This window comes from Scylla paramamosain, chromosome 9, assembly GCF_035594125.1.
Source record: "Scylla paramamosain isolate STU-SP2022 chromosome 9, ASM3559412v1, whole genome shotgun sequence".
NCBI classification, from domain to species: domain Eukaryota; kingdom Metazoa; phylum Arthropoda; class Malacostraca; order Decapoda; family Portunidae; genus Scylla; species Scylla paramamosain.
This window is the reverse complement of record NC_087159.1, coordinates 7,570,001-7,585,000: the sequence shown is the minus strand read 5'-3', so window position 1 is coordinate 7,585,000 and position 15,000 is coordinate 7,570,001. Positions and strand designations below refer to the sequence as shown.

At 40.0% G+C, this 15,000-nt stretch overlaps 2 protein-coding genes across 4 annotated transcripts in view; both read left to right on the top strand.

Moving 5' to 3' along the window:
- LOC135103510 (protein lifeguard 1-like) overlaps positions 1–2,514 on the top strand; it is a 2,859-nt gene extending 345 nt beyond the window's left edge. The window contains exons 2-4 of the mRNA XM_064009907.1: positions 11–168; positions 419–752; positions 1,190–2,514. Of these exons, the coding sequence (XP_063865977.1) occupies positions 86–168; positions 419–752; positions 1,190–1,486 (714 nt within the window). The 5' untranslated portion in view covers positions 11–85 and the 3' untranslated portion in view covers positions 1,487–2,514. The remainder of the gene's footprint in view (positions 1–10; positions 169–418; positions 753–1,189) is intronic.
- A 3,651-nt stretch (positions 2,515–6,165) lies between these two features.
- The window catches only part of LOC135103507 (uncharacterized), a 23,664-nt gene continuing 14,829 nt past the window's right edge, over positions 6,166–15,000 (top strand). For 2 of the 3 annotated variants that reach the window (XM_064009905.1, XM_064009903.1), the window contains exons 1-2: positions 6,325–6,496; positions 12,933–14,841. In XM_064009905.1, the coding sequence (XP_063865975.1) occupies positions 14,120–14,841 (722 nt within the window). In that variant the 5' untranslated portion in view covers positions 6,325–6,496; positions 12,933–14,119. Of the gene's footprint in view, positions 6,303–6,324; positions 6,497–12,932; positions 14,842–15,000 lie in introns of those variants that run through there. The other variant, XM_064009904.1, reaches the window with a different exon arrangement.

Genomic DNA, 15,000 nt, shown 5'->3' with positions numbered 1-15,000 from the left:
ATTCTTTCAGCCGGAGCAGGGAGGACACCACAGCCACCGCTGCCACACAGCAAGCATCGTCACTACCACCGCTTCTGCCGCCACAATGGATCAGGAAGTGTACGCGATGGAGCATCAAATGGATGAATTTGCCTTCTCAGAGAAAAGTGTGAGGCGCGGCTTTATAAGGTGTGTGTGTGTGTGTGTGTGTGTGAGTGTGTGTGAAAAGTAGTAATTTTACCATTTACTTTAATCCATTCTTAAAATTTTTATTCCATGATGATATGATGAATTCAAGCGTTGCTGATGATAGAAGGAAGAAGAGGAGGAAGAGGAATACAAGGAATAGACAGCAAGAAGTTACCGACAGAGCTGTAGGGCAGTTAGGGGGAATAAGGCGATGAGTTGAGGAAAGGGTAACGTTGACCCCCCTCTACAGGAAAGTGTACGCCGTGCTCACGAGCCAGCTGATCATCACCTTTGCCATCGTGGCCGTGTTCGTGCTGGTGCCGGATGTACAGAAATTCGCAGTCAGAAATCAGGCAGTCTTTTGGACTGCCTTCGGGCTTACCTTGGCGATGGTGATAGCACTGAGCTGCTGCGGGAACCTCAGGAGAAAGACACCTCACAACTACATCGCGTTGTTCGTGTTCACACTGTGCGAGGGTTACCTGCTGGGAAGTATAGCTGCTACATTTGAAGCAAAGGACGTACTGATTGCTGTTGGCGCCACCATCGTCGTAACCATAGGACTCACCCTCTTCGCCTTCCAGGTGTGTGTGTGTGTGTGTGTGTGTCTGTGTGATACTTTCACTGCCATGTTCATATTTTCATAACATTCAGAGCAATGTAAAAATCTAGATTTGCATGGACTGATAAAGTAAAAAGAAGATAAAAATTGATTTTGTATGATCCAGGCAACATAAATATTCAACATGCTTTAGTACAAAGATAAGTATCTCAAAAATTGTAAGGGATTGTGGAGAATGAATGTCTAGCAGTGAAAAGGTTAACTGATACTATACGCAGTAGCCGCAAGCTAAGCTGATCTAGAAATCACCTCACTGCCCCCTCTTCTTTTTGCGGCGGGGCCGCTGATTTATCCACTTACCATAAAGTTCTTGTCACTCCCTTCCTCCTGGAAGCGGAATTTGCAATTTTTTTTTTTTTTCTGAAGCCTTCCTCCCTTTCCTTCCTTCTTTCATCACAGACCAAATGGGACTTCACGTTCATGAGTGGCGCGCTGTTCACGACGATCATCATGCTCATCTTTTTCGGCATCATGGCGGGTATAATGCAGAGTCGTGTGCTCTATATACTCTATGCCTGCATCGGTGCGTTGCTGTTTTGCTTGTACATCATATTTGACACGCAACTCATGCTCGGAGGCAACCACAAGTTAGCCATCTCTCCCGAGGAGTACATCTTTGCAGCCCTCAACCTCTACCTGGACGTGATCAACCTCTTCATGTACCTCCTGGCCATCATCGGCGCAGGAAGGGATTAAGCTGAATAGCTTTACGTACTTGGTGTCCTTGTCAGGAACGCGTTGACGACACGATGAAATCTTTCGTTATCGGTCCGCATTTTAGGACGCTTTGGACACACAGAGATATTTATTAGAGTTCTAAGAATGCGGAAGCCTTGTTGGATTATCACTAGAAATATCTTTGGATGAAAATAAAACTTGATAAATATTTGTCAAGATAAGGCGTTACTTAAAACATGTGAGAATGGGGACCCTGTGTTGTGAAAGATACCATTCATTGCCCTACGTTCGCTAGACGATGTTCCGTATCAGAACACTGTGCCAGACTGACAGGTTCTGCTGCCAGAAGCTGGAGTCTCCCTAAGAGGCGTCCAGTATCAAGAGCTACGTAGACCAGGGGTGTCAAACTCATGGCCGCGGACCATATGTGGCCCGCGGGATGGACTTAAGTGGCCCGCGAGATGACAGGAGATTTTTCAACTCGAGTTACTATAAATGTTATAACTGCGGAAAATGTGACTAAATTGTTAAGACGAGACGTAATAACTTTAACCTTTTACCTTAATAATGTATTTTTGGTAAACCAGGATGACCAACAAAGTAAATTGTAATCTTCAGTATTGCCAATAAGTAATTACCAATTCTTTGATGTCCCTCGAGACCATAACCAAGTGCATAATTGGGCCTCTAAAGGATTTGAGTTTGACACCCCTGACGTAGATAACTTAAGTACTTGTATCCTACTCCATTGTTGTTTTCCCCCATCATCACGATACTAACAAAAAGTGTTATTACATTGGTTGATTTTCGTTTTATTTGTATCCTGCTTTCATTTTTAGATATGTGTGTGTGTGTGTGTGTGTGTTTATATATTTGTAACTTTACAAGACTGAATCAAGTTCGTATTGTTTACCGCTTTGTGCCGCATTTATATAATGAATAACATTTATGCATATTGTTTACATAAACCACTTTCTCTGACAATCAGTTCATTGATCTACTATTGTTTTATTTTGAAAATAAATAAATAAATAAAAGGAAAGAAATTCCTCATCCTTGTCTGCTCTTTTGATGGGTTACTTCCTGTGTTCTTTCAACGTGGAATTTTCTTGTGGATGTCGTTTTTTCAAATTTATTTGTTTATGTTGTTATGTTGTTGATGATGTTGTTGTTGTTGTTGTTGTTAATTATTATTATTATTATTATTATTATTATTATTATTATTATTATTATTATTATTATTTATTACACTTTCACTCTAGGCTGTAATTGTAATATTTCTTTCTTACAGTGTGTGTGTGTGATTTTGACGATAAGCAGTGGTCGGTTGTTTGCAGGGGCGCAAAGAGAATGAAGGTCACCAAGGCGCCTCACCTCGAGGGGCGCCACATGGAAATCAAGAATCCCTTCAGTGTGTTGAAGGAAGTGACAGAGGAGGAGATGAACGTGGTGGAAGGGGACAAGGAGAAGAAGGAGGAGGCAGACGTAGTTACCCTACCCCAAGATAAAGTGCTTGTGCTTGGAGATTGTCAGGAGGCCGTAGACACCTGCCGAAACGAAAATTACTCCCAGGGAGGTTTCAAACAATGGATCAGGGAGTGCTGTGAACTCATCAATAACCAGCTGTGACCTCACTGAACGTTTCCCTTTGTGTTTCACAACACAAGAGAGCAGTTGCAGCTTGTCCTCCAAAGACAACTTTCTTCCTTCACACAAAACTACATGCACACATACCCTTCACTCAAAATTATAAATTAAATACAGCGACTCCTATACCGGAGTCTCCATCTTGAGAGGGGACCTAAAATGTCCCCAGGTCAGACTGATCTTCTGGTATCGATCATAAGTGTCTTGACACTCCACTCAACTTTTTCTTCATTAACTTCTGCAACATTCGCGGCCTTAGATCTGATTTTCAATCTGTAGAACACTACCTCTCCTTTACTAAACCTCATCATCTTTTGCTCACTAAAACATAGGTGTCTGAGGCAACTGACAGTAGCCCCTTTTCTGTTTCTTCCTACTTTCTCTATCCTCATTTTCAATCCAAAGCTGGAATTTTTCACCATCTGGCTATGACTACAGAGCCACTCTCAAACTAGATTCATTTGTGCTGTATACCTCCCACCTAACTCCTGTGACTATTAGAAATTCTTTGACTACTTAACTTCTAAAATGGAGTACATTCTGTCTCTCTTCCCTTTTGCGGAGTTCTCCATTCTTCGAGACTTCAATGATCACCACCAACTTTGGCTTCCCCCTCCTTTCACTGACCATTCTGGTGAACTAGCCTTTAACTTCGCTATCCTTTATGACCCAGAGCAACTGGTGCAACACCTTACTCGTATTCTTGACTGTCTTGGAAATACGCCCAACATTCTTGATCTTTTATTAACCTCTAATCCTTCCGCTTTAGCTGTCACCCTGTTTTCTCCGTTAGGCTCCTCCGATCACAACCTCATATCTGTATCTTGTCCTATCATTCCAATCCCTCCTCAGGATCCCCCCAAAGCGGAGGTGCCTCTGGCGTTTTGCCTCTGCTAATTGGGAAGACCTGATGAGGTTTTATTCCGATTTTCCTTGGAATGACTACTACAGAGAGCACAAAGATACCCGTTTCTGTGTTCCGAGCGCATAGCAGAGGTGATAGTGTCTAGCGTGGAGGCGTACATTCCTCACTCTTTCTCTCGACCTAAACCTTGCAAACCTTGGTTTAATGTCTTCACCAAGGGGAAGTCTTGCCTTACGAACTTGTTGAGTTTTTACAGTAAAGTTTACGAGACGGAAGGTAATAGTGATAGTTACGACAGCTATACTTGGACTTTAGTAAAGCGTTTGACAAGATACCCCATCAGAGGCTCCTGAGAAAAGTTAGGGCGCATGAGATAAATTGGGAGGTGTTAGGCTGGATAAGATCGTGGTTAGGCGACAGAGCTGTAATAAACGGGTCTAAATCTGAGTGGGGTCAAGTAATTAGTGGGGTGCCACAGGGATAAGTTTCAGGGCCATTGTTGTTTTTAATATATATTAATGACTTGGATAGTGGGATTAGTAGTGATGTTAGTAAATTTGCGGATGACACGAAGATAGGTTGATTAATTAGGTCAGATTCAGATGCCATCCCCTTAATTGCAGGCAGATTTGTATTGGATGAACGAATGATCAGACAGATGGCAAATGTAGTTTAACATCAACAAGTGCAAAGTTCTTAGCGTAGATAGAAGAAACACACACAGTAAGTACACAATAAGCAATGAAGCTCTGGTAGGTTCAGGGAACGAAAAAGATTTATGAATTATAGTTAGCTCTGATCTCCCTCTGAGAAAACAATGCATAGAGGCCAGAAATACGCCAAATCGGGTTTTAGGATTTATTTATAGGAGTATTAAAAGCAGGAGTCACGAAGTAATATTAAAGTTATATTTGGCGTTGGCCAGACCTCATCTTGACTATGCTGTGCAGTTCTCTGGTCCCCATATTACAGGAATGATAAAGGTCTATTAAAATCAATAAAAAGGAGAATGACTTACGGGTTGAGGCTTGAAAACTTAGATTTAAGAAAGATAGGAAGGAATTGGTTCTCAAATAAAGTTGTAGATGAATGGAACGGACTCAGTAATCAGGTTGTTAGTGCTGAATCATTAGAGAGCTTTAAAAGATTAGACAAATTTATGGATGGGGATGGTAGGTGGAAATAGGCAGGTATTTTTCATACAGAGACTGCCACGTGTAGGCCTGACGGCTTCTTGCAACTTCCCCCTTTTTCTTATGTTTTTATGTAAACATATATGCAATCATATATATGACTTGCACACTGAAAAAAAGTGAATATGTAAGTAGTACTCAAGTGTTGGAAGATCTTCAATGGTATGTCATCTATATCTTCTTCTGACTTATTTACTATGGCACCAGCAAGAGATATTACATGAGGGCACAAGTTTAAAAGATTTTTGTGCAACACATTACCTCTGAAGCCAGACTCAGATTTTTCTCAGTTCGTGTCGTTAGGTTATGTAACACCCTCCCGTCAGAGGTAGCTGAATCTACCAAGCTAAACTCTTTCAAGAAAGGACTTGCCATATTCTTAGGAGATTCTTTATTCGATTTTTTTTTACTTGTTTGCTTTTTATTGTTCTAAGTGGGCTTATAGCACACTTTCCAGTCTGATCTTTATCCAGATTAATTCACACTGATGGCCTCTTAAATGGGCTGGCGTGCTAGCCAATATGGGGTTCCCTCCTAGGGAGCCCAACCAGGTAAGAACCAGGTAAGAACAAAAAGTTCTTGTGTGGTTCCTTACACTTATTAAGAAACAATGAAAACATTTATTCATGAGGTTTTATAGACTCTCTCTCTCTCTCTCTCTCTCTCTCTCTCTCTCTCTCTCTCTCTCTCTCTCATATATATATATATATATATATATATATATATATATATATATATATATATATATATATATATATATATATATATATATATATATATATATATATATATATATATATATATATATATATATATATATATATATATATTTCAAAGTAACATAACGTTTTTCTTAAAAATATCAAAATGAAATAAGACACGAATGAGAAAGTGCAAACAAAAGAGGATGAAGGCCACCTTAAGGATGCTATACTATGTTCCTTGGCCGGCCCTAAGGCAATCCCTGCCTCGGGACGTCTCATCAACAGTCACTAGTGAGTGTGAATGCAGTAGTATTAGTTACTGACCGTATCAACACACACCTTACCTACGTAAGACCCCGGCACCACCCAGAGTGAGGCGTGAAGTGAGAGTGATAAGCGGGAGCAGCAGCAGCAGGCAGGTGAAGGTAAACAAACTCCTGTTCGAGTTAGTCACGTCAAGGTTGTGGTGCAGCAGGTGCGCTACTCACAAAGCTGTGGTACTCTGCATATCTTAACATTTAAAATAGAAACACGAACACTCCTAGACATGGGTAACTGAAAGGATGTTCCCTGAGGCAAGATGTGGAGGCACGCAGCGGCTGCACTCTGCTGAGTACTGGTGAGAGCGAGTGGAAGGTGATTCACTGAGCCCACAGCTGATCGGGAAAACCTTGAGAGGGGCTTGTGTGAAGTCATGTAAATGTTCGGCTATTGGTTTATTTTTACTTTACACCAATCCTTCCTTACGCTGTAGATTTTACATTTTTCTAGGTGTTTTTTGCTCATTTCAGTCGGAAATGCCTAGTTTTCCTGTTCCCTCCCCTCCCTCGACCCACAGGCAGGTAGGATTGAAAAATAAAGGATTTATGACTGAAGAATGAGGCCCAAAGCGAATTAATCATAAAAACAACCCAGAAAAGTAAGGCAATTTTCTAGAGTGCTTTCCTGGTCTTATTATTGGTCTAGATATTTTAGGAGAGGACCATAACACTATACATATAGGAGTATTGTTTTTTTTTTATGAGTTTATACATATTCACCTGTCACACGGCAAAAAAAAAAAAAAATCTCAGTGAAGTACTTGGGTTGCATATAAGTATGTATCTTTACTGTTGTAGATTGTTTGTTCCTGAGATATTAATGATCAAATTTACAGTTGGTAGGTAAGTTGGTAGGTTGGGTTAGGTTTAGTTAGATTAGGTTTAGTTAGATTAGGTTTAATTAGGTTAGGTTTAGTTAATGTTTTTTTTATGAATTTCTGCTTGTTTATATGTGTGTGGGGGATATACAAGAAAAAATTGATTTGCAACAGAAATAGTTACTGGATTCATTCAAAGCACATCAAAATCTACCAGAAAATGTAGTCTCATCTGAAATTGTTTGATGGTTGAAAAATATAAATTTACCTTTTTATTACCTTTATGGATACTGATAAACTTAATTTTTTGAAGTTCTCATTGCAAATTAATAGTTTATGTGATATAGGGAGTTTTTGTTAAGTGATGCATATAGGTTAGGTTAGGTCAGGCTGTTAGGTTAGATAAGGTCAGGTTAAGTAGGATTGCCTTCTTTTAAGCTATCATATCCATTCAAGTACTCTAAAATGACCATTTCTGTGTTCCTCGCACATAAACCCTGCTTCCTGATGAGTCCCCAAGATCGCAGGAAGATGAGGGGAGAAGAGGCAAAATTAAGTATTTCCTACATGTTTTATGCTCAAAAAAACAATGACAGGTATCGTAGGTTTTATACTTGAAATGCAGTTTGGTCCTATTGTAAAAAATTTATCTTGGTCTATTCTCTTCCTAAAACGTAAATATAAGATAGGGGAAAAGTACCCCTGAATTAGGTTAGGTAATGTTTTATATAAAATTCTACAGTGACTAACATAATCTAACCTAACATTACCTAACCTACTACAGTGACTAACATAATCTAACCTAACATTACCTAACCTAACTTAACTTTGTTCCCCTTGGACACTTCCTTCCTTTGCTCCAGATGCTTAAAAAACACGTTGCTCATAAGGCAGGAGTTGTTGTTTTCTGGGTGTAAGTACGACACACACACACACACACACACACACACACACACACACACACACACACACACACACACACACACACACACACACACACACACACACACACACACACACACACACACATTTACAATTTAGGGTGGTTGGAGGGTAGTAAATTACAGAAGAGGTGGTAATGGGTGAAGGAGAGGGAAGGGAAGGCAGATTTATCAGAAAAGAGATTAGTAGGCAGCTGTGTGTTTATGGACTTGAGTGTGTCATATTCTCTCTCTCTCTCTCTCTCTCTCTCTCTCTCTCTCTCTCTCTCTCTCTCTCTCTCTCTCTCTCTCTCTCTCTCTCTCTCTCTCTCTCTCTCTCTCTCTCTCTCTCTCTCTCTCTCTCTCTCTCTCTCTCTCTCTCTCTCTCTCTCTCTCTGTGTGTGTGTACACACACACACACATACATGTACAAAAGGAAGTAATAGACACATATCCACTACCTTTATTAATTAGTAATTGTCATAAGATGACCTTCCCAGCCACATTAGTACACACACACACACACACACACACACACACACACACACAGAGGTGTAGGGAGGAGGGAGGAATAGGAGTAAGAGGGCAAGGAATGAACAAGAGAAGGGGGGAACTGTATCCTCCCCTTACCATCTCCCCTCCCTGTTGAATGGGTTATAGGATGAGGAGAAGGATAGGGGAATATGGAAGATAAGGGAAGGACCATAGGGGGAAGGAACTATGATGTAAGGCTATGCCAATAAGATTTCCTCATTCTGGATAGAGGTTATGGCATGGTGGTGTTAATTTACATGACCAGTGGGAACAGGGAGGATGGGAGGAACAATAAAATCTCAATGACATATATGGAGTCTGTCATGACAAGTCAAAACAGGATACAGGATTGCTCAAAAACAAGTCAAAACAGGATAAGGGACTGCTCAAAAATAACTCAAAACAGGATATAGGACTGCTCAACAACAACTAAAATAGAAAATGCAACCATGACACCTACGTAGGAGTCATTGTATTGAAGGTGTTAAAGACACTAACCTGACATTACCTAACATTACCTAACTTAACTTTGCCTCCTGGATGTCCATTAAGGATGAGGGCACTTCTTCCCCCTTATATTTACTTTTTTGGTGTATCGAAAGGTGCATGAATAGACCAGTAATAAGCCCAGGAAAGGACTCTAGAAAATTATCAAAAGTAAAACTGTCAAGAAAACCTTAACCACATCTAACTAACCTAATCTAACTAACCTAACCTAACTAACCTAACCAAATCTAACTAACCTAACCTAACTTAACCTAACCTAATCAAACCTAACCTAACTTAACCTAACCTAATCAAACCTAACCTTAGGTTTGATTAAGTTAGGTTAAGTTAACCTAACTTAATCAAACCTAACCTAGTAATGCACATACCTTATCAGTTTTTATTATTGTTGGAATTGTTGGCTGGAGGTAAGGGAACTATCAAATGTGATTGGAGCATTCAATATTACATTTGTTTAATCTTCTTTTTAAGCTCCCTGGTGACATTATAAACAACCTGATTTCTTAGTACTAACATCCTAATTACTGAGTGTATTCCATTCATTTATCACTCTATTTAAGAATCAGTTCCTTCCTATCTCAAATTTAACTTTATCAAGCTTGTTCCCATTATTTCTTGTCTTATTGTGGTTACTGACCCTGAGAATTTTGCTAATGTTACCCTTCTTATATCCCATATGTAGAGGTGGATTGGATGTTAATTTTTCAGTATTTGTAGATACAGATATCTATTTTGAATATATGCAGATGTGGATGCAGATGTGGATATTTTTATGTATCAAGAATTTTACCCACAGAAAATTGAAATCTTATGATGCTATTAAAAAATGGATTAAAAACACTGTTTTTAATAGTTTTTTTGACAGTTGAAATGCATGGTGATGTTTGTTCACAAAAACCTTTATTATGAAGTCTAATTCTTCGTAAAAGTCACTACAAACATCAGAAATATAAAGTATCGGCTCATGAAAGCATGTTAAATTGACATAAATCTCTCTCTCTCTCTCTCTCTCTCTCTCTCTCTCTCTCTCTCTCTCTCTCTCTCTCTCTCTCTCTCTCTCTCTCTCTCTCTCTCTCTCTCTCTCTCTCTCTCTCTCTCTCTCTCTCTCTCTCTCTCTCTCTCTCTCTCACACACACACACACACACACACACACACACACACACAGAGAGAGAGAGAGAGAGAGAGAGAGAGAGAGAGAGAGAGAGAGAGAGAGAGAGAGAGAGAGAGAGAGAGAGAGAGAGAGAGAGAGAGAGAGAATAACAATCCTGATGATTGCTAAATAGAATGAGACTGAATGAGAATGAAAATGGATGGAAGGAGCATAAATGCAGAGGAAACAGATGGAGGAAAACAAAAAAAGTATAGAAAACAGGAAAACAGAATACAGTGGAACCTTGGTTCTCAAACTTAATTCGTTCCTGAATGTTGTTTGAAATCTGAAATGTTCAGAAACTGAAACCATTTTCCCCATAGGAATCAGTGTAATATGGATTAGTCTGTTCCTGGACACCAGTTCACCCTGTCTTAGCAGCTTATGACAGATGCTCCCTCAGCCAAGATAGCTGCTCTCCAACATCTCCAGTTCAGAAATAATTTATCCAGAAAGGATGTATTGAATTAATTTAGTGACACGGAACTTATCAGAAGATATTGCCTAGACTGTGCAGGTATTCTCTTTGTCACTGATCTAGTGAGGGAAGCCTTACAGAGTGTCACAGAGAGTAATCCACTTACTTCCAAACTGAAGGTGATCATAACACTTAGAGATCTTGCTGGTGAGAAAAGCTACTGGGAAAATGCAGTTGTGTAGTAAAGATGGTGTTGTGGGTCATGATTATTCCTGAGTGCCAAAAAAACTGTTTGTTTACATTGAGGCTCTTCATTGGGATCACATTTAATTTTTCAAAGATTGAAGTAATGTCTTACCTACTGTGTCTCTCCTCCAAATACTTAAAAATGAAGGAAGTATTTACAGAAACTATAAATCATTAATAAACAGCAGCTTTTGCTTTTTGTCTTTCAGTATTTGAAAGTAACTTTGTTCAAGAACTGAATTATGGTATGGCAACCGAAGCAATTATGAGTTTAAAATTTTGTTCAAAAACTGATTTGTTTGAAAAGGGAGGTGTTCGGTAACCAAGGTTCCACTGTACAGTAATACCTCGGGCTAAATCGTTTCAAGTTAAGTAATTTTCAAAGATGTGTTGGTTTTTCTTAAATATTATATGGAAAAATAAAACTCGCCTTAGTTATTTTACTCGAGTTTATGTTGGCCATTAAAAAATATTAGAACTGTCAGAACACTAAAATAATAATAAAACATGTAAAATCATATTTAAATGAATGTAAAAATAATATATATATATATATATATATATATATATATATATATATATATATATATATATATATATATATATATATATATATATATATATATATATATATATATATATATATATATATATATATATCACAAAATCATCTAAAAATGTCTCCCGCCACTAGCCCATCACTCGGCGTAAACATGTTTACGCCGAGTGATGGGTATGGAGACATTTTTAGATGATTTTGTGATATATATATATATCACAAAATCATCTAAAAATGTCTCCCGCCACTAGCCCATCACTCGGCGTAAACAGTTCACTTTGGTTTGGCTCCATTTTCCCATTCTGTTTTTCTCTTTCACCTCTACTTTTAATATTACTTCTACCTTTTTGTATTTTATTATGGAGACAGGAACAGCACTACTCCAACTCCCTGTACCACAACTGGCTTATCTTAGTTGCGGAGCTGTTACCCATGCATCCTCCCAGTTTGGCTGCTTAAGCGTGCATACACACGTGTGTATGTGTGTGTGTGTGTGTGTGTGTGTGTGTGTGTGTACTTGTAATGAAAGCCACATGTATGATGTAACATCCTCCTGCACCGGTCCCAACAAGCAACATCAATGGGACCCGTCAAGTAAATTTTAAATTAGTTTTTACTTAATTATTTTTAATTATTTTATTCAGAATACTGTATGTATATATCATAAATGCTATAATAGGCATTGGGGAGTGTTTATTTATGGTTTATAATGTGATTATTTTGACTTAAGCTGTCTTTCTACCTAAGTCATGACCTGCAATCTTTCGACCCAAGTCATGACCTCTGGAACCAATTAACAATGTAGGGTGAGGTATACATGTACTTATCTATCAATACTTCATCTCTCCCTCTAATTCTTCACTCACTTCTCACCCTTGCTGCTTATATTTATTCTTTCTACCTTCTCCCTGTCCTCCCATCCTCTTCCTTCACTCCCTTCCTCCACTTCCTTGTCCCATGTACTCTCCTTTCCCAGAGAGAGAGAGAGAGAGAGAGAGAGAGAGAGAGAGAGAGAGAGAGAGAGAGAGAGAGAGAGAGAGAGAGAGAGAGAGAGAGAGAGAGAGAGAGAGAGAGAGAGAGAGAGAGAGAGAGAGAGAGAGATCCAACTTAGGTGGGGTAGGCAGGGTTTACTATACATATGTGCATGACACCAGTGGTTGGTAAATGTGACCAATACTTGTCAAAGCTCTGTGAAACTGGAGATAGTAAGAATTTAGTACCAAGTGCAAAACTCAAGGATCATGAAACTTGGGAGGGTAGTGTATTTCGTCTCTGCCTGCAGCTTTGCCTCATTTAAGCCTGTTGCCTTCTCCAGCTTCTTCCTACTAATCCCTCACCTTTCTCCAATCAAGACTGGTGAATAATGAGCTGTGCAGCCATTTGTACTTCTGATCTTGAACTAAGTATAGGTTAGAGAGATCAAGTAGTGACAAATGTGATGAGTGGATCAACACATTTGCACTTCAGTTGTGTACTGTAATGGTCATATGATCAGTATAAGGCAACTTTTGAAAATATGTTTGCATATAAAACAGTAACTTTAACAGTTTACAAACCCTTTGGTTTTTCTTTTTTCCCTCAGGTACTGATGATGGTTATGTTCAGACTTGGGAATGAAGCGATCTCTAGAGCAGGAGGGATGGGAGCCTCCCCAACAACAGGTGGCTCAGAAGCAGCCCAGGACTGATGCATCCACAACAGCTGGCCTCCTGCAGCTCAGAAGTGAGGAGACCCAGAAGTGTTCTTCTTCAGGATCTCTCCCTCACACTTCAGCTACCATAGTACCTCCTGCAGACTCTGAGGCTCACTCAGATCCTTCTTGCTTATTAAAAGCAGGGAAAGCAAGTGTCAGTTTGCCATTGAAAGTGGATATTGCATCTGAATCAGTTACTTCTTCACCTGCAGCTGTAACATGCTCTGAGGCAGCTCTTTCTCAGGCAGCTAACAATTTAAGGGCAAGTACAGCTCAAAGTGAGGGTGTTAATGTTTTCGATTCAATTAACTCTGCTACGTCAGTTACCACTGTCCCACTACTTCCTGATGCAATAGCAGAAATTCAGCAAAAGGACACAGAATTTACTACCGCCAACTCAGCAGAGTTCACGGCAACTACTAAAGCTGACCACGTGTCACCACTGGTGTCTGCTGTAACTACCTTAACACAGGAATCTGTATTAACTTCAGCACAATCTGCTCATCAAACTGAAACTCAGGTAACATTAGCAAGTACTTCAAGCTCTCAGGAGTCAGCACCCATTGTGTCATATTCTCCAGTGGCCACAGAAGGTGCTGCTTTACCTACAACAACTTTCATAACAGCAGCAGCTGTTCGCATAACAGCCACCACATCATCACTGTGCACAGTAACTACTACTCAGTCAGTAGCATCTATAGCATCTATCCTGCTTACCACTTCTGTCACATCAACAACACCCACAGCAGCTACTACATCACCTCTGGCATCTACATCAGCAGAGGCAGCATTTATAGCAAGTACCAAAGTAATAGCTGTGAACTCATCTGGCGAGACAAGGGTGGTATCTCCTGCCTCAACAGATGCAGAAGCACATCCTCCCATATATTCATCAGGAGATACAGTTCAACATGAGGCAACACCTCTGGGGACCACTTCAGAAATATGTGAAGAGAATATTGAAAATAGCTCCAGAGATGATCAACCAGCCACTGGTTTCAGAAATGGTCCTATATCACCGGTAACAGCATCCTCCTCCTCATCAACAGATACACCAGGCACTACTGCTTCTTGTAATGCAAGTGCCTTGGACACATCTGCACCTGCTGCAGTACCATGCTCTTCCTCATTTAGTATGTCATCACCTTTATTGTCACAGTCAACTGCAACCAAATCCATCTTCCAGGTCTGGGTTTTCCATCCCACTCTCATCTACCTCTGCTACTACATCACAGCCCTCTCCCTCTGCTGCTCTTCCTTCCAGTTCTCTGAGACCTCGTGCCCTCTCTTCAGATTCTTCTTCAGACTCTTCCACAGACTCCATAGGTGTGGTGCCAGCAGGAGATGGCTCCACCCACCATACTCTAGGACTTTCCACACCTTCCACCTCTGTGTTCCCTTCATTACTATCTGAATCTGGTGGCCTCACCCTTCAGGAAGGTCTCCCATCAGCATCCAGTTTGCTTACTGGTTCACTAGACTCACTCCCTCTTGATGAGTTTGTTGAGATGCCTCAGGAGACTCCAGAGTCATCCTCACAGTTGCCACCACCATCTTCAGCCAGTCTGCAACTGCCTAGTGCTGCAGTGCCTGAAGGGGAGTCAGATTGTCCAGTGCAGAGTCCCTCCCAGCAGGACATAACACATAGGCTTGAGAATACAGCACAAGGAACATTTGGTTCCTTGCTTACTTCTGCACCTCTTACAACTGATGAGGAGGATACTATGGAAATGCATTTCATTAGTAGAGATGAAGAGCGCAAGGGAAAAAGAGAAAAAAATTCTCCAGTCAGGGAAAGGTGAGGGCTTTACTGAGAAAAGAGTATTTATGAAAGATGATTTTTCTGTTGAATGGACAAATAAAGCATTTAGGATTATGGTTATGAATACAATTGAATTTTTTCTAAAGTTTTCATGCATGTTTTTCTATGTATACATATAAATGAGTTTCAGCCTGT